We start from the raw sequence: 18,112 nt of genomic DNA on the forward strand, positions 1-18,112 counted from the left end.
CAGGGGTGAAATGCTCCCGGTTTGGACTGGATTGCCTGATCCGGTAGCGATGGCGGCAGGTGGTTCAGGGAACAGGTAGCAAAAATCCCTGCCCCCACCCATGCCCAGCTGAGCTGCGCAATCATCAGAGGCTTTTTAAAATTATTTTTAAAAGCATTTTTTCTACAACCTCTTCGGCCGAAAAAATGCTTTTAAAAGTAAAAAAAAAAAAAAGCCTCTGACGATTGTGCGGCTCAGCTGGGATCGTCAGAGCCTTTTAAAAGCATTTTTTCTACAACCTCTTTGGCCGAAGAGGTTGTAGAAAAAATGGTTTTAAAAGAAAAAAAAAGTTGGCCAAGCCCTCCCAGTCACATTACCCCCCCCCCACCAAGCCACGCCCACAGAACCGGTAGTAACAAATTTTACATTTCACCACTGGGATTACCTGTATATTTTCGAAATTACTGTTTCCCCTCAGAATAGTATCTATGTTTATCACTATCACCTCCATTATTTTCTTAAGAAAGTCATGAAGAAATTCACTCAGAGCTGTGGTGGCGCAGTGGTTAGAATGCAGTATTGCAGGCTAATTCTGCTGGCTGCCAGCAGTTCGATCCTGACCGGCTCAAGGTTGACTTAGGCTTCCATCTTTCCAAACAAGGATCCAGATTGTTGGGGATAATATGCTGACTCTGTAAACCACTTAGAGAGGGCTGTAAAGCACTGTAAAGTGTGGTATATAAGTCTAAGCGTTGTTGCTATTTCTATAGTTTACTTTATGATGAAGATTTGAATTGGGTGGCCGCAGTTTGCATTCCAACCAGCATTTAAGAGTTGCACTTTGATTCAGTGCATCTGTGTTGTAAATCAGAGGTCCAGGCTTTTGCTCTGTTCCAAGATGTCTCCCAAGATGTCTCTCCGAGAGCTTTATTTTTATACAGTTTAACACAAACAGATAAAAGACTGGACAGTAACAGTATTCTAATTGGATAACTTATTCATCCCCCTCTCAAGATACCATCCTCTGAAGGTGAGATAATGCAGATCAAAGCCAAGAATTAGATCATAGAAGCAGGAAAGACCACAGCGCATGAGCTAAGGCAGTGTGCTGCTTGAAGCCTGGCACTGTGACTTTTGACCTACCTCTACACATCTGTCTCATCACCTCAGCTGATTACTTGACCTCGCTGAAGAGACCTTCTGACGGTGCAGAGGAAGCCCAGCTGCACCATTTGCCAAAGGAGTGTGGCCTCACAACCCTGAAGTTTTGAAAGTGCTTCCAAACTTCACAGAAGAAAAGTACTTCCTGGAATTTTCACACACATCTGCAACTTATCTTGTCCAATACTGCCTGAACTTGCTGTGCTGTATATCATTCTGAGGATTGGTACTGCAGACACCGCTATTGCCTGTTGGCTCAAATTGGATTTTTTTCTTTTTAAATTTACATTTTGCAAGTGGCAAAAAGGCATTTGGGGTATTAATTTATTGCAAAGGTCACACGTTTAGTGTGATGCTAAATGCATTTTGGCATTAACTAGAGAGCATTTTAAGAATGCAAACAGAACAGTCATGGGACAAAGACACCCAGGGAGAGTTTAAAGTACTCTACTCTGCAGTCATAAAAACAATTAGTATTCTCCCAATACATTCAATGGTTCTGTTGTCTGAGAATTATGGATTTTGTGGAATCTTTGGTGCTCTCCAAGTTTGGCTGTTTGCCTAAAGATGCTTCATTACTTCACTAGATAACATCATCAGTGCACTCTACCTACCTACTTCTTACCTGGTTGGGCAAACCTCCAAGCTCAGAGAGCAACAAGGACTCCACAATTCAACCCCAAGTTATAAATATCCTTTGCTATTGGTATTGTGGACTTTGTAGTCCAACAAAGGGCACTGAATTGAGAAAGGCTAATACAGTAGTCCTTGACTTATGACTGGTTGCTTAGTGCCCATTTGAAGATACGACAGATAACACTAGCAATAGCACTTAGACTTATATACCACTTCACAGTGCTTTACAGCCCTCTCTAAGCAGTTTACAGAGTCAGCATATTTCCCCCCCAACAATTTGGGTCCTCATTTTACCCACCTTGGAAGAATGGAAGGCTGAGTCAACCTTGAGTCTGGTGAGATTTGAACTGCCAAATTGCAGGCAGCTAGCAGTCAGCAGAAGTAGCCTGCAGTACTGCACTCTAAACACTGTGCCACCGTGGCTCCACAAAAAGCTGCCTATGACCCAGATTCAAAGTTCCAACAGCTGCCTCCCCCTGCAGTCATGTCACATCATTTTGGGAACTCAGCAACCAGCCTCACACTTTAGCTCTTTGCAGTGTCCTATGGTCACATGAGCATGATTATGATCTTTTTGCTGGAAAACAGGGTTTACTTCCAAATTTCTGGGGAAAAAATTTCCCATAAAAATGTTCCATACTTAATGACTGCTGCATTCACTTAACAACCATCACAAAAAAAAAAGTTGTAAAATAGGATGTGGTCACTTGATGATCCACTTAACAACCAGCATGACTTACATTGATAATTGGGGCCTCAATTAGGACTGTAAATTGAGGATTACCTGCAAGGAGACTACTATCACAAAGAAAAGTTTCAGCACCACTGTGCTGGACAGCTCCTTGAATGATGGGTATACCCAAGGTAGCTTTTATTTTTCCTAGGGCTGAATTTTCACTAACACAACATTCTGAGTGAACTTGGAGACTACCCCAGCAGCAAATATGAATTTTGCTGCTGGGGTAGTCTTTAAATTTTCCTACAAACAAAACTAAATTGAACTGGAGCCACTTTGCTGCTTTCTGTACAACTTAGACTTAGACTTAGAATAACTGTATTGTCACTTTGAATGTACAGTAATCATCATACATTAATATGAAATTTCATTGCATGCAGCTCTCAAAGGGCCACCACCTCTAATATACACTACATAAACATATAAATAAATAAATAAATAAATAAATAAATAAATAAATAAGTAAGTAAGTAAATGTATGTACCCATATATATTATATGACACAGAGAAACAACACAGTCTAGTTCAGATGTATACATGTACATGGTGAGAAAAATGAATCTTGTGAGTTTACCAGGCAGAAGGGAGAGGGAACAAAGCTGTTACAGAATCTGGCAGTCCTGTTAGAAATACTCCGAACGTTCCTCCCAGAGGGGAGCAACAGAAACAGACCATAGGGTGGGTGAATGGGTTCTCTAACAATGCTTCGAGCTCTAAGCACATGGCGCTTATAAGCAGTATTTTGAACAATAGGAAGCGAGCTTCCTATAATCTTCTCAGCTGTCCTTACCACTCTCTGTATGGACTTTCTATCTGAGATGCTGCTGCCATAAACTAAACAGTCATGCAGTTTGTTAAAATGCTCTCAATTGTGCCTCTGTCAAAAATGGCCAGGAGAGATGGAGAAAGATGTGCTCTTCTCATCCGGAAATAGATGCTTTGCTAAGGATGATGTATGGAGAGACCAGTTCAGATTGTTAGTTATCTGCACCCCCAGATATTTAATGCTGTTGGCAACCTCTATAGTTGCATCCTTGATACTGAGTGGAGTATGACTATGTTGCCTCTTTCTAAAATCTACAATGATCTCCTTTGTTTTATCAACATTTAGAACCAAGCTACTTTTATTGCACTAGTCCACCAGAGCCTTCACCTCTTCCCTATAAGCATCTTCATTGTCATCCCGGATAAGACCCACCACTGCCATGTCATCTGCATACTTCACATTATGATTCGTAACCTACATAAATCCAGAATATAAAGGTAAAAAATAAATGTTCTCTCTGCCCAGACATGTCTGACTCTAGGGGGCAGTTCTCATCTGTTTCCTAGACAAGGTAGCTAGCATTGTCTTAAGATGCTTCCATGGTCATGTGGCTGGCATGACTACATGCTGAGGCACACAGAATGCTGTGACCTACCTATCGAAGTGGTACCTATTTATCTACTTGCATTTGCATGCTTTTGAACTGCTAGGTTGGCAGGAGCTGGAGCAAGAGCAGGAACTCACCCCGTCATGTGGTGCTTGGGTCTCAAGCTGCCTACCTTCTGGTCAAGAAGCCCAGTGTCTTAACTGCTAGGCCACTGTGCCCCCAGATCCAGAGTACAATTCTTGCTAGACAAAACTGTCAGATAGGTATGAACACCTTCCATGAGAGATTGATGGGAAATGAGATTCTTATGTGGACTTTTTCTTTGTGCTCATTCCTATACCTTCACTGGGGCTTCTAAATTGTTTTTATGACATTAGGAAGAGCTGTGGCAGATTCCAAAAACCACTGGTAATAATTTGCACTGATATCCAAAGCTCCCCCCCCATTCTCAGACACAGATACACCCTTCACCCTTCATATTTCTAGCCATTGCAGCCCCCAGTCTCAAATGGGAATCTCAGCCAGACAGCCTTTCTTTCTGTCTACCTTGGGCAGACAAGTCATTTACAACAATCTGCTTCTTGATGAGACTTGATGATCTATCTGAAGTTATTGGACAGGCCTGTAGTAAAAGACGTCCATTTAAATTATGGAGGAACAGATGGAGGAAGGAGGAGGGGATGTGGGTGGCTAATATTTTCCAAAGAACATGAGAAAGAAAGTGAAAGAGAGAGAGAATGAATTAGCAGTAGCTGAAAGGAAATCTATGTGAGGAAGCCATTCCAGCAGAAAGTTGACCTTCAGATATGAGGGCAAAATGACTATTAAGTTAAGGAGCCCTTTTGTTGACAGAATATGGCCAGTAAAGGCAAAATTCAGAACATAACAGCAAATAATGAAAGACAGAAAGTAAGAAAGAAAGAGAGAGATAGAGAAAGAAAAAGAAGGGAGGGAGGGAGGGAGGGAGGGAAAGAAAGAAAGAAAGAAAGAAAGGAGAAAAGAAAGAAGGGAAGGAGGAAAGAGAGAGAGAAAGAGAGAGAGATAAAGAAAGAAAGAGAGAGAGAGAAAGAAAGAAAGAGAAAGAAAGAAAAGAAAGGAAAGAAAGGAAGGAAAGAAAGAAGGAAGAAGGAAGGAAGGAAAGAAAGAAAGGAGGGAGGGAGGGAGGGAAAGAAAGAAAGGAAGGAAGGATGGAAGGAAGGGAGGAGAAAAGAAAGAAGGGAGGAGGAAAGAGAGAAAGAGAGAGAAAGAAAAAGAGAGAGAGAGAGAAGAAAGGAAAGGAAGGAAGGAAGGAGAGAGAGAGAGGGGGGGGGGAGAGAGAAAGACCCCATAGTTTAAGCAAGATCTTGGGACATTCAGCTTGCCTTCATTTCCTCACATGCCTTCTTTCTGTAGTCTCCAAGGGGAAAAATAAAGTATTCACCATCCAATTTCACTTCCTCTTAAATAGAAAAATTGAGTCCTGATCCTGCTACACAGCTGGGGCTGTCCAGGGGGAGGGGAAACTATTTTTCTTTATTTTGTTATCATTCTTGTCCTGAATCAGGTTTAATTATTCATGATTGTTTTCTGCCCTATTCTAAAATGCAGCCAAACACTGAATTTCATGCTAGGAATTGGTGCTGGTACTGATAAAGGGGGGAATTGTTGTTATTACTGATAAGGAGGACAAAAAAACCCCAATCTTCTCCTTGCTATCCCCCTCCCCCAAAGAAAAACCACAGAGATATCCCTCATCCAGAGCTACTGTGTGCTAAGCTGGTGTCTGACCTTTCAGTCAATGTAGACATCCTGCTAGCTTAGATAGCAAGGTTTAAAAACCAGCCCGTATCTGTATTTGCACATCTGGCCTAGCCCATCTTGCTAAACTCCTGGATTTTTTGCACCATTTGTCTTCCACTGCAAGGCACACAATGGCTTGGAAACTATAAATCAAAGACAAGGAGAAGGATAGGGAAGAGGCAGAATGACTGGCATTCACATTACCCAGACGAATTTGCTAAATAAATACATAGAAGCTAAACAATTAATACATTTGTTTTCTTTATAGGTCTCCAAGGAAGGCACTAAGAGAACACATAAATGGAGCAAATTAAACTCGGCTGCACCGGAGAAGAGGCGGGTGGAGAAGGAGGAAGGAAGGGGATCGTGCCTCTCCTCAATCTGCTGTCGCCATGAAAATGATGGTCCCCCGGGGACTCACCAGAATTGAAGATGAGATGCAGCTTCTCAGCCATTGGAGGCTGCTTCTTAATTAAATGGTATCTGATTATTAAGGCTCAAGGAGGCGCTGAGAAGTAAGAGCATCTTCCAGGCTAAGTAAGCTACTAAACTAAAGAGCTGGCAGTTCTTCTTTTCTCTCAAAGTTTGAACAAGTCCAAGCTGCTGGAAGAATGACAAGAGAGTGCCAGCTGACCTCTTTCTCACTATATATATATATACATATATACATATATACATATATACATATATATATGCATATTCTTTCTAGCCAGGTTTTACCTACGTAAACTAAGTTGTTCTGCAGCCCTAGTTCTGTGAAATCTCATTCACAAGCTTCTGGGCTTTTTTTTCTGTTGACAAACTGCAACTCTGTGTTGCTCTCTGGGAGACTCAGATAGCTATTTCTGCCTTTTAAGGCGTCGTCAGTGAGCCACACCCACTTCTCAGATATCCTCCCTGTAAAGGTACAACTTAGTTTACGTAGGTAAAACCTGGCTAGAAAGAATATGCACATAAAAGCCTACGAAAAAGAAAAAGACATATATATATATATATATATATATATATATACATATATACATATATACATATATATATATGTAGGTCTTTGGTTATTCGGGTCTTCTCCCACGTAAAATTGGAAGTGTCTTGGCGATGTTTCGATGAAGTCTCATTCGTCATCTTCAGGCTGGTGTTCTCGGCTTCGTACTTCCAGGAGCAATGTGAGATCGCAGCTGTCTCTTCCTTTTAACTGCTAGCAATGTGAGATCGCAGCTGTCTCTTCCTTTTAACTGCTAGCAGTTAAATATATATATATATATATATATATATATATATATATATATATATATATATATATATATATATATATATATATATAGGGGGGCTATGCATTTTATAAATTTGAAATTCACAACACAACATAACAGTAATCTGTTTTATTCAAGACAATGATGAATCCGCATACAGACGGGAGGTTGTACAACTAGCCTTGTGGTGCGACTGGAACAATCTGGAACTGAACACACTCAAAACCGTAGAAATGGTGGTAGACTTTACGAGAAACCCTCCCATACTACCACCTCTTGCAATACTAGACAACACAGTATCCACAGTAGAGACCTTCAAGTTTCTAGGTTCTACCATATCTCAAGACCTAAAATGGACAGCTAACATCAAAAACCTCATCAAAAAAGCACCACAAAGAATGTTCTTTCTGTGCCAACTCAGAAAGCTCAAACTGCCCAAGGAGCTGCTGATCCAGTTCTACAGAGAAACTATTGAGTCTGTCATCTGCACCTCTATAACTATCTGGTTTGGTTCTGCAACCCAACAAGACAGACCCAGACTTCAGAGGATAATTAGAACTGCAGAAAAAACAATGGCTACGAACCTGCCTTCCATTGAGGACCTGTATACTGCACGAGTCAAAAAGAGGACTGTGAAAATATTCACCCATCTCCTTCCACTTATGACTGTATGATTATAACTTTGTTGCTTGTATTCTTACGATTTATATTGACTGTTTCCTAATATGATTTGATTGCTTCTTTGTACCCTATGACAGGGGTGGGCAACTATGGCCTTTTATGACTTGTGGACTTCAACTCCCAGAATTCCTGAGCCAGCCATGTTAGCTCAGGAATTTTGGGAATTGAAGTCCACAAGTCATAAAAGGCCATAGTTGCCCACCTCTGCCCTATGACTATCATTAAGCGTTGTACCTTATGATTCTTGATGAACGTATCTTTTATTTTATGTACACTGAGAGCGTATGCACCAAGACAAATTCCTTGTGTGTCCAATCACACTTGGCCAATAAAAAATTCTATCCTATCCTATCCTATCCTATCCTATCCTATCCTATCCTATCCTATCCTATCCTATCCTATCCTATCCTATCCTATCCTATCCTATTCATGCTAAATTGAAAAACTGAAAAAATAATGCAATCCAACGCAAAGGAAGAGGTGAGATTGGTAGCTTCACTTCAAGCATCTCTGGTTGAGTCTGGTTGAGTCTCATGTCTATGGAGAATCTATGGAGATTCTCAGTCATCCAGGTCATCATTGTCCCAAATATTGTTTTTTAAAAGGCAACTGAACTTCCTTTGTTTTTGCTTGAGAAGTTTTGCTTCTCATCCAAAAAGCTTCTTCAGTTCTGATTGAATGGTGGATCCTTCCCTTCTCCACCATTCAATCAGAAATGAAGAAGCTTCTTGGATGAAAAGCGAAACATCTTCAAGCAAAAACAAAGAAAGTCCAGTTGTTTTCTGACAAAGCATCTTTGGGATTGTGTCTAATACAAACTGACATCCTTAGTCACCCTGGTGGACTCCATCCACACCCCCATTCAGGACCTGAGAAGGTGAAGTCCAACATCTGAAACATTAAACCTTCCTTTTGAGTCCTCAAACCCAGGCATGTTACATCTAGCAGGTCTCAGAGCAATGAGGATTCACAGAGCTTTTCCTGAACACACAAAGATCGGTCCTGACAGCCGTTATGAAATTGAGATACAGAGAACCAATCTGAAAAAGAAGGTCACCAATTTCATCAAAGCAAGTGAGATTGCTAGACTCCATAATTGTCTGATTCAGAAACTAATTTTCTTAGTAATGCAAATGTTCTAATCTGCATTTCGCAATGCTGATGCTTCTAAAAGGTTTTTTAGGATTCATTAGGAATGAAAAAGGGAAAAAAGAAAAAGAAAGGGAAAAAAAATACTACGTGATTCCCACTACTTCCCCCACTGGTTGCCTTCCACATAAATCTGGACAAATTCCAGAATTTCACCCTTTGTCAGTCTCAACGCATCTTAAAAGGAATAATAAGTTATGAGAACAAGTGTAGAGAAATGGTAATCCTTGATAAAATGCAGAGCCTTACCAAATGTGGAAGTACCTAACTCTTGGCTAGGTAAACTCCAGGTTTTGCATACCTTTAAAGTGCCAAGGAAGAAAAAAAAATGTCTGAATTTTACTTGACTTTAGAATACTTATTTGCAGTGGTGGGATTCAGCCAGTTCACACCACTTCGGGAGAACTGGTTGTTAACTTTCTGAGCAGTTTGGTGAATTGGTTGTTGAAAGAAATCATTAGGGCAGAGAACCGATTGTTAAATTATTTGAATCCCACCACTGCTTATTTGGATATCTTTTATTGGATTTGACATGGGAATCATTCTGGTGCATAGGAGCCTGGACAAACAGCAGCTGTCCAGAGAGGGATTTCACCACTTCTTCACCACCACAGATGGAGGAAGAGACCTCAAGAGGAAGAAGAAATTCCCCAAGAACTTCTAAAAGCAGAACTTTCCACTCAGTGGTGGAAGTTGCATAGTTACAGAACCATCCCCTTGAGATTTTTTCCTGGGAAAAGGATGGCAATGTGGGAAGCCAAAGAGGCTGCACACTGCCACAGGACTGACAGTGAATGACATGACAGTCAGGCTTTTATGACTAAATAAGTACAAGAAAATTATGTTCCAGTCTTGAGAATGTATCTGAAACTCTTCAATTATACATGACATTTCTAAATCAAATTCCTTTATGAGGGGAGAGAAGAGGGGAGAGGAGGGGGAGGGGAGGGGAGGGAAGGAGAGGAGAGAATCTGGTAGAGAACAATGGAGAATTTGTCTGCCTAGCATTAGCTGTCAAGCCAAAACGATCTGTTAACAAGTCAGGATTAAAATCCCATTAGAATTCTGGCTGGGATTCAAGCTGTTTTCCAGAAATGCTTACAATTCCTGACTTAGTTCCAACCTGAGCTGATGGAAGTTTACTTGGAAATTTCTTTCAAACCAAATCAAAACCTAATTCTGATGAACATCCAGAAGGAAATTTCCTTCAAAAGCCATACTTCTCTTATGGTCCTAATGGGACAAATGAAAAACAACTAGAAATATTGTAGTTACTTTAGGATTCACTCGCTGGATATAATGAGAAGTGGTCATTGTCAGGACAATTGCTGATACAGTAATGTTATTAAATGAGCATAAATATGAATCATAATCTAATTGAACACACTGGCTCTTTGGGAGCTCCAGAAAGTTTCTTCCCTATTTAAGTCTCCCTTAGCAGAACTATTTCATGTAATTAGATCCAAGCTATCTATGTGCTGGACCAATTAGAAGCCTGAAATATTATAGTGTTCATTTTTCCATCATCATGTTCTTTAAAATGCTTAGTATGTTTTGCCTCAAAATGATTTTCCAAATGTGTATTATATGTTGTTTAGGCCAACACAGACAACTCCTCTCATGGCTGCAGACCTTTGGAGATGGCGGTGAGGACTGAAATGGGTGGGGAGAAGATGAAAATTGTGTGGGATGACATTCCAGTTATAGGAAAATTCAGGATCCCTCCCTCCCTCCCTCCCTTCCTTCCTTCCTTCCTTCCTTCCTTCCTTCCTTCCTTCCTTCCTTCCTTCCTTCCTCCCTCCCTCCCTCCCTCCCTCCCTCCCTCCCTCCCTCCCTCTGCCTCATACCATACCATACCATGCCTGCCTGCCTCTTTCTATGTTTCCTTCAGAGGTGGTATTCAGCAGGTTCTGACCAGTTCTGGAGAACCAGTAGTGGAAATTTTGAGTAGTTCGGAGAACCGGTAAATACCACCTCTGACTGGCCCCGCCCCCATCTATTCTCTGCCTCCCAGGTCAGGAGGAAATGCGGATTTTGCAGTAACCTTCCCCTGGAGTGGGGAGGGAATGGGGATTTTAGAGTATCCTTCCCTTGCTATGCCCACCAAGCCACACCCACAGAACCGGTAGTAAAAAAAAAAAATCAGTCCAACCACCGGTTTCCTTCCTTCCCATTTCATTCTCCTTCACTCTTCTTTCCTTTTCTTCCTCCCTTCCCACCTTCCCCACCTTCAACTCAGGCACGTAGCAGCACTTAACAGTCTTACTCGTTTATTTTTATTTAATTCATTTGATTGGGAAGGCTGGCTAATTCTCAAGCAACCTGAGCCGCCCTGAGCTAGTCTGCTCTCGCATGGAAGTTTATTAGGAAGTCCGCATGCTGTAGGCTAGGCTGTAAAGGTGAGGAAGCACTTCAGAAGAAGGCAGCAGACAATCCAGGCAAGGAATTGAGCTCAATTGGAAGGCTCCTCTTATATTTTTTTAAGCCTCTCTTAAAATTATGCCACAGGGTTTTTTTTAATCCCTTGTTCAAAAATATGCAAATTTCATATTTCAATTTCAGCAGGAAAATTTAATATGGCACAGTACTTGAGTAAAATGGTTCAGTTGAGATCCGCAAATGTGGGACTGATTGGGGTAGATTGTAAGGGCGATAGTGAAATGTAACTATCTTATTTTACTTGTCTATATATTAAATGATTGTATTTTATTCCAATTTCATTTTAGAATAGAATAGATAGAATTTTTTATTGGCCAAGTACGATTGGACACATAAGGAATTTGTCTTGGTGCATATGCTCTCAGAGTACATAAAAAGACAAGATACATTTGTCAAGAATCATAAGGTACAACACTTAATGATAGTCATAGGGTACAAATAAGCAATCAAATCATATTAGGAAACAGTCAATATAAATCCTAAGGATACAAGCAACAAAAATTGTTTTTATAGGATTTTAGTAACAATTTCTGTTTGGAACTCTGTATTTTGATGTGGCCTATGACAGTGATGGCTAACCTTTTTGCTGTTGCGTGCCAAAAGTGGGGGAGCGTGGGGGAGTCGCACACACGTGCCCACACCATAATTCAATGTGCCCTGCCCCCCCCCATGCGCGTGTGCCTCCCCACGTTCCGCTTTTGGCACATGATGGCACAGTGGGCCCGGTAGGCCCATTTTTCACCCTTCCCAGGCTCCAGAGGCTTTCTTGGAGCCTGGGGAGGGCGAAAACTGCCTTCCCGACCCATAGGCCAGAAACAGTCTGTTTCTGGACTTCCGGTGGGCCTGGAAGGTCCGAAAATCAGCTGGCTGGCACGCGCATGCACGCTGGAGCTGAGCTACGGTAACGCTCGTGTGCCCAGAGATATGACTGTGCGTGCCACCTGTGGCACGTGTGCCACAGGTTCGCCATCACGGGCCTATGGGCTAATCTATAAACCAGTGTTTCTCAACCTTGGAAGCTTGAAGATCTTGGAAGATCTTCAAGCTACCAAGGTTGAGAAACACTGCTATAAACTAAGCTAACTAACTAGCAAGAAAATTTGGTGAGACTTTCAACCATGACTTGATGACCGAATGTATTACCTGTTTGTGCCATATACACTCCTGGTTCATCTGCAGAACGTGGCCACTGGGTTTTCACCTTCTGATCCTCTTGCACACCATTACCTAAAAAGACAGAGAGAACCATGAACTCAAAACCTCAAAGCTGAGGGAGCGAGAGGAGACCTTATCAGCTCTCACCAAGGAAAGGCCTGTGCAAATGTCTTCCCAAAGTGCAACATACTATTCCTGTCCTATGGGTATTTAATCAGGGTATCAGCATCAATCACAGCAATGTTCATGCACTTAAGCAAAAGGCACATGAAACAGTTTTCTGTCCCCACCACCCAAGCTTTGACTGTCATTTTCAGACCAGGAGGGTCCTCAGAATGGCAGCAGAAGAGAAGGGAGGGTGAAGTGGAATGGAACTGCAGAAAGCATTCCTTATATTACAGTAACATCTTAGGTCAGGGGTCTGCAACCTTAAACACTCAAAGAGCCATTTGGACCCATTTCCCACAGAAAAGAAAACACCGGGAGCCACAAAACCCTACCCATTCCTGACTATTTTTTGAGTGGCACAAAACTAGGATATGTAGTTGAATTAAGCCTTCTGTTTTCTTCTGAAACTTTTCTTTTCTTGGATTTATCCATGGTTGGCCTACCGGGGGTTGAAAGGCTCAATAAATTGTGTACCGCACATTGGCGGTTGTGACGCATATTTTGAGTGACAGGGAGCCGCAGCAGAGGGATGAAAGAGCCACATGCAGCTCCAGAGCCACAGGTTGCTGACCCTTGTCTTAGGGTCAGTTTCCATATGGGACTGATGAAATGTGTCAATGATATTATTTTAAAAATGGATCTGAGAAGAGATCTGAAGAAAAGCAGCATCATGCAAAGACTCTCAGAGGTTTGCAATAGTGATAAATATCTGTAGCTCCAGTGTAGGATCGGTCTCCCAGATTTTGGATTTGTTTCTGAACATTTCATTACCAGGCTAGGTAACATTTTCAGAAGAGCTTAGGGGATGTCAATGTTCTTTTGTTCATAAGGGCTTCAGGTGTGGGTGTGTTGAATGAGGGTCTTGTGCAGTGGTGAAATGTAAAATTTGTTACTACCGGTTCTGTGGGCATGGCTTGGTGGTGGGGTAATGTGACTGGGTGGGCGTGGCCAACTTTTTTTTTTTTAATTTTAAAAGCATTTTTTCTACAATCTCTTCGGCTGACAATCAGGCAGCTGGGATCGTCAGAGGCTTTTAAAAGCATTTTTTTCCCTATATTTTTTTTCGGCCGAAGAGGTTGCAAAAAAAAAGGCTTTTAAAAGCCTCTGATGATCCTAGCTGAGCCGCACGATCATCAGAAGCTTTTTTTTTAACTTTTAAAAGCATTTTTTTGGCCAAAGAGGTTGTAGAAAAAATGCTTTTAAAAGTTTTAAAAAACAGCCTCTGATGATCACGCAGCTCAGCTGGGCATGCCGGGGGGTGGGGGGGACAGGGATTTTTGCTATTGGTTCTCCGAACCACTCGCCGCCATTGCTACTGGATCAGGCGATCTGGTCCGAACTGGGAGCATTTCACCCCTGGTCTTGTGATGGGTCAGTAGTGAGTCATCAGTGGGTCTTGTGATAAGGAGATTACATCAGGTCAGGGTCATTGAGAGGTAAACCGTTTGTGGGGTTTTCCTGACCTGATATAATCTCCTTATCACAAGACCCACTGATGACTCACAGCTTACCCATCACAGAACCCTCACTCGACACACCCAGGCCTGAAGCTCTTATAAACAGAAGAACACTGACACCCCCTAAACTCTGCTGAAGCTGTTACCTAGCCTGGTAATGCAATGTTTGGAAACCAACCCAAAAGCTCTGAGAACAAACATTTACCCTCACTCCAGAGGTGAAATCCAGCATGTTCTAACAGGTTCTGGAGAACCGGTAGCGGAAATTTTGAGCAGTTCAGAGAACCAGCAAATACTACCTCTGGCTGGCCACAGAGTGGGGATGGAATGGAGATTTTGCAGTATCCTTCCCCCAGGAGTGGGGAGGGAATGGAGATTTTGCAGTATCCTTCTCCTGGAATGGGATGAGAATGGAGATTTTGCAGTATCCTTCCTCTGCCATATCCACCAAGCCATGCCCAACAAGCCACGCCCACAGAACCAGTAGTAAAAAAAATAGATTTTACCAGTGCCTCACTCTCAGAGGTATTTATATGCATCAGCATAAATAGCCAGCCCTATATAACTTGGACCAAGAAGAAAGATGGAGGGGAATATTAAGGCATTTATAAGATGGGGAAGAGAGAAGGAGGGAGAGAGAGAGAGAGAGAGAATATGTGTAAGGTTCCATTTTTCAACTCTGAAATTCTAAAATATCCTGTGAAACCAACTTATATTAGGATTTAGCGACAAGAATGATATTCATGGGAGTGTTTCTAAACTACTCAAATGGGTATTCAGTCAAACAACTACTTTGTATTAACGCTGTAGCCTCCTGGCTAATATAACATCGCCATGTGCTAAATAAAATTGTTTTTCAAGGAGTTAGCGACTTATTTTTCTTTCCCCTTCGTATTAGGAAATATCTAGAAGGGACCTCAGCGTTTTATGGCCCCTGGGCCACATCAGGCCCTTCACATGGGCAGGACAGTTTCCCCGTCCTGCGCATGTGAAGGGGAAAATTAGAAATCAAATGTAAATAAGGGTATTGTGGGGGCAGGAGAAGACCCTGAGTCGTGTATGGCTCTGCACAGTTCACCATGCACTCCTTCGGTCTGCTGGTGGCCACTGAAGGAGGAAGAGAGAAAGCACTTTTCTGTGCCTGTATAGCAGGGGTGAAATCCTTCTGGTTCAGACCGGATCGGACGAACTGGTAGCGATCGTGCCGGGTGGTTCGGTGATCCGGTAGAGATGGCGGGGCAAAGCTCCGTCCACCCACCTGGGTGTCATTACTTCCTTGTTTTAACCATGAAGTAATGAGTTCTTTACCTTCTGCGCGTGCGCAGAAGGTTTTGCGGATGCGCAGAAGGTCTGCGTGCACATGTGATGCGCACACATGCACTTCCGAACCGGTAAGGAAGGTAACTAGATTTCACCCCTGCTGTATTGTGCTCACTCTATGGTTGCCTGCAAAAAAAAGAAAAAAAAAAAGAAAGGAAGCAAGGCTGCAATTGTGCAGTCATCACAGCAACCACTTAACTTTTTTGACCTCCCAAGGCAAACTCTTCTGTCACCGTAGCCTGGAAAAGGTAAGTTTCCACGAAAGCCAGTTTGAGAGCCTAGGAGGCTGGCCTAGAAACCAGGCGACTATGAGTTCTAGTCCCACTTTAGGCAGGAAAGTCAGCTGGGTGACTTTGGGCAAGTCACCAGAAGACTGAGAGTTCTAGTTCTGCTTTAGGAAGGAAAGCTGACTGGGTGGCTTTGGACCATTCACTCTCTCTCAGCCCAATCTACCTCACAGGACTGTTGTGGAAAAAATAGGAGGAGGGAGGTGTATTAGATATGTTGGTCCGCTTGATTTGTTTATAAAAAGAATAAAGCAGGATATAAATACATCTATAAATAAAACCAAAATTGTGCAGTATTCATTCTGTTCAGCATCACAGCCAGGACAGGGTGGAATCCTGGGTTGTGTGTCATAAAACATATGAACATGATGAATGGGCAGTTTCATTAAAAACTCTGCAATATCAAAGGGCTTCAATTCTGAATCAAACATAGCAAGGAAAACATCCAGCTCAGACTTACAAGTACCGTATTTTTCAGAGTATAAGACATACCAGAGTATAAGACACACCTTAATTTTGGGTGAGGAAAATAAGAAAGAAGCTGATTGGCAGGTGGATCGGCCTCCCAATCAGCTGTTCCCAGAGGTGAATTTTAGCAACAGGTTCCTTAGTTGTAAGCTCTGTGCCTTCCTTTTTTTTGCTTTTTTTTTTCTGTCTCTGAAACTTCTGAAACTCCCTTTCAGAAAAAACTTTTCTTCCTGCCTCTGAAAGCCTCCGAAACAGAGCTTCAGAAAAAAAGCCTCTGAAGCTCTGTTTGGGGGCTTCTTTTCTGAAGCTTCGTTTCAGAGGCTTTTTTCAGCCTCTGAAACCTCCGTTTGAGAAGCTGGGCGGGGCTACATTCGGAGTATAAGACACACCCAGATTTTCACCCTCTTTTTTGGGGTGGGGGTGAAGGTGCATCTTATACTCCGAAAAATACAGTATATCAATGAATACAATGCAAGACAGCCCAAAACCGATATGTTAGCAGCCGATTCCTGCTGCGGGAAGATGAGTTGGGAAGGGGCCATTTTGTTCCACTTTAACTCCATGCAGGAATTTCCCCTGCCACAATTAATTATTAATAATTAATTATTCATAATGCCATTAGTCCCCTGCCAGTCTAACTTGCCTTCCGTGAGGAAACCAGCTGCAGGTGAACCTTGAAAAGGACCTCTGCCAAATCCACCATGAAATATAATTTGCTGCAAGTTATTTATAGCCAAGCCTTGGAAAAACCTTCCACAAAACTCATGGCCAGAGTGTTCCCAGAATCCCCAGGTAGCTCAGGATGATGAGCAAATGGGCCAAAGCCCAGTTACGGGAGCTTTGAAAGAGGAAGGTGCCACTTCATTGCTTTCACCAATGAAAACAGATCTGGCAAGACGTGGTAGAGAAGACAAGTGATTTTGTACAGAGGAGACAAAGAATCTCCGGTCCATGCAAAGTGGTGGAATACTTCTCCTTTTGCACAGCGTGGGCTGCCTGTTCCCCTCCTTCCATTTTTCACTTCTGCAATCCTGTCTTTTCTCTTCTTCTGACCTTGGGACACAATAACAGTCATAAGTATGAACTAGTTGTCGAGCATCTGAATTTTGATCATACGATCATGGGGAAGCTGCAACGGTCATAAATCTGCAAAACGGTCGTAAGTCACTTTTTCAGTGCCGTTGTAACTTTGAGCAGTCACTAAATGAACTGTTGTAAGTCGAGGACTATCAGTATATCACTTAACTTTCTTAACAGCGTACAAGAATCCAAAGAATAAATAATCGTAATCTTACTAAGGTTGGCAGAAAGCCCAGAAGCAATTTGCAGAGAATCCAGACGCGAAGGAGAATGAACTAAAGTTGTTCCCTACAAATTGCTTCAGTCAGCGTTCCTCCTTAAATAGGCTAAGGGAGTGGCCAATTAGCCCCAAGCCTTACTCTCGAGGAGACCTCCTCCTGAGGAGCCACTCCTGCCTTTTGGCAGCTCTGCGCACCCGTGCATTGAGAAGAGGCTCCTCCTCTTCGTCCTCTTCACTTAAAGGAGCTTCTGGAGCTTCTGAAGGCCCTGGCTGAATCCCCACCTCTGGCACCACATCTTCTCCAGCCTCCTCATTGTCCGACTCGAGTGCCAGCTGCACAGGCTGCTGACGCAGCACCACACCAGCCTCCTCATTGTCAGAATCAGCTACTAGCTGCACAGGCTGCTGATGGGCCACAACATCACCTTGCTCAGCAAACGGAAGCTCTGGTCTCAATTGAACTCAATTGAAGTTGAGGACTGCTTGTATGCAAACAGTTTATTTATTTATTTATTTATTTATTTGTTTAAATTTCTATACCGCCCTTCTCCAAATAGGACTCAGGGCGGTGCACAGCCTAAGTAAAAACAAAGCATACAAAATTTAAAAAACAGTATTAAAATAATTAAATATTCTGGCCGTAAATTAAAACAACCCAATTTAAAATCAATTTAAAATTTAGCTCAAGCTCAAGTTGGCTTGGACTCTTGGTAAGGAGGGATGGGAAATTCCATCAGGCTCTCCATTTAGAACAGATATGCAAATGTGGGACAT

General features: G+C 42.4%; 1 protein-coding gene across 8 annotated transcripts in view; it reads right to left on the reverse strand.

The window, feature by feature from the left end:
* The window catches only part of ADGRB2 (adhesion G protein-coupled receptor B2), a 313,970-nt gene that overhangs the window by 174,578 nt on the left and 121,280 nt on the right, over positions 1 to 18,112 (reverse strand). For all 8 annotated transcript variants that reach the window (XM_034413346.3, XM_060691413.2, XM_034413343.3 and 5 more), the window contains exon 3: positions 12,327 to 12,410. In XM_034413346.3, coding sequence (XP_034269237.2) covers positions 12,327 to 12,410 — 84 coding nt within the window. The remainder of the gene's footprint in view (positions 1 to 12,326; positions 12,411 to 18,112) is intronic.

Source organism: Pantherophis guttatus, chromosome 10, assembly GCF_059756535.1.
Source record: "Pantherophis guttatus breed Tessera chromosome 10, ASM5975653v1, whole genome shotgun sequence".
Taxonomy (NCBI): domain Eukaryota; kingdom Metazoa; phylum Chordata; class Lepidosauria; order Squamata; family Colubridae; genus Pantherophis; species Pantherophis guttatus.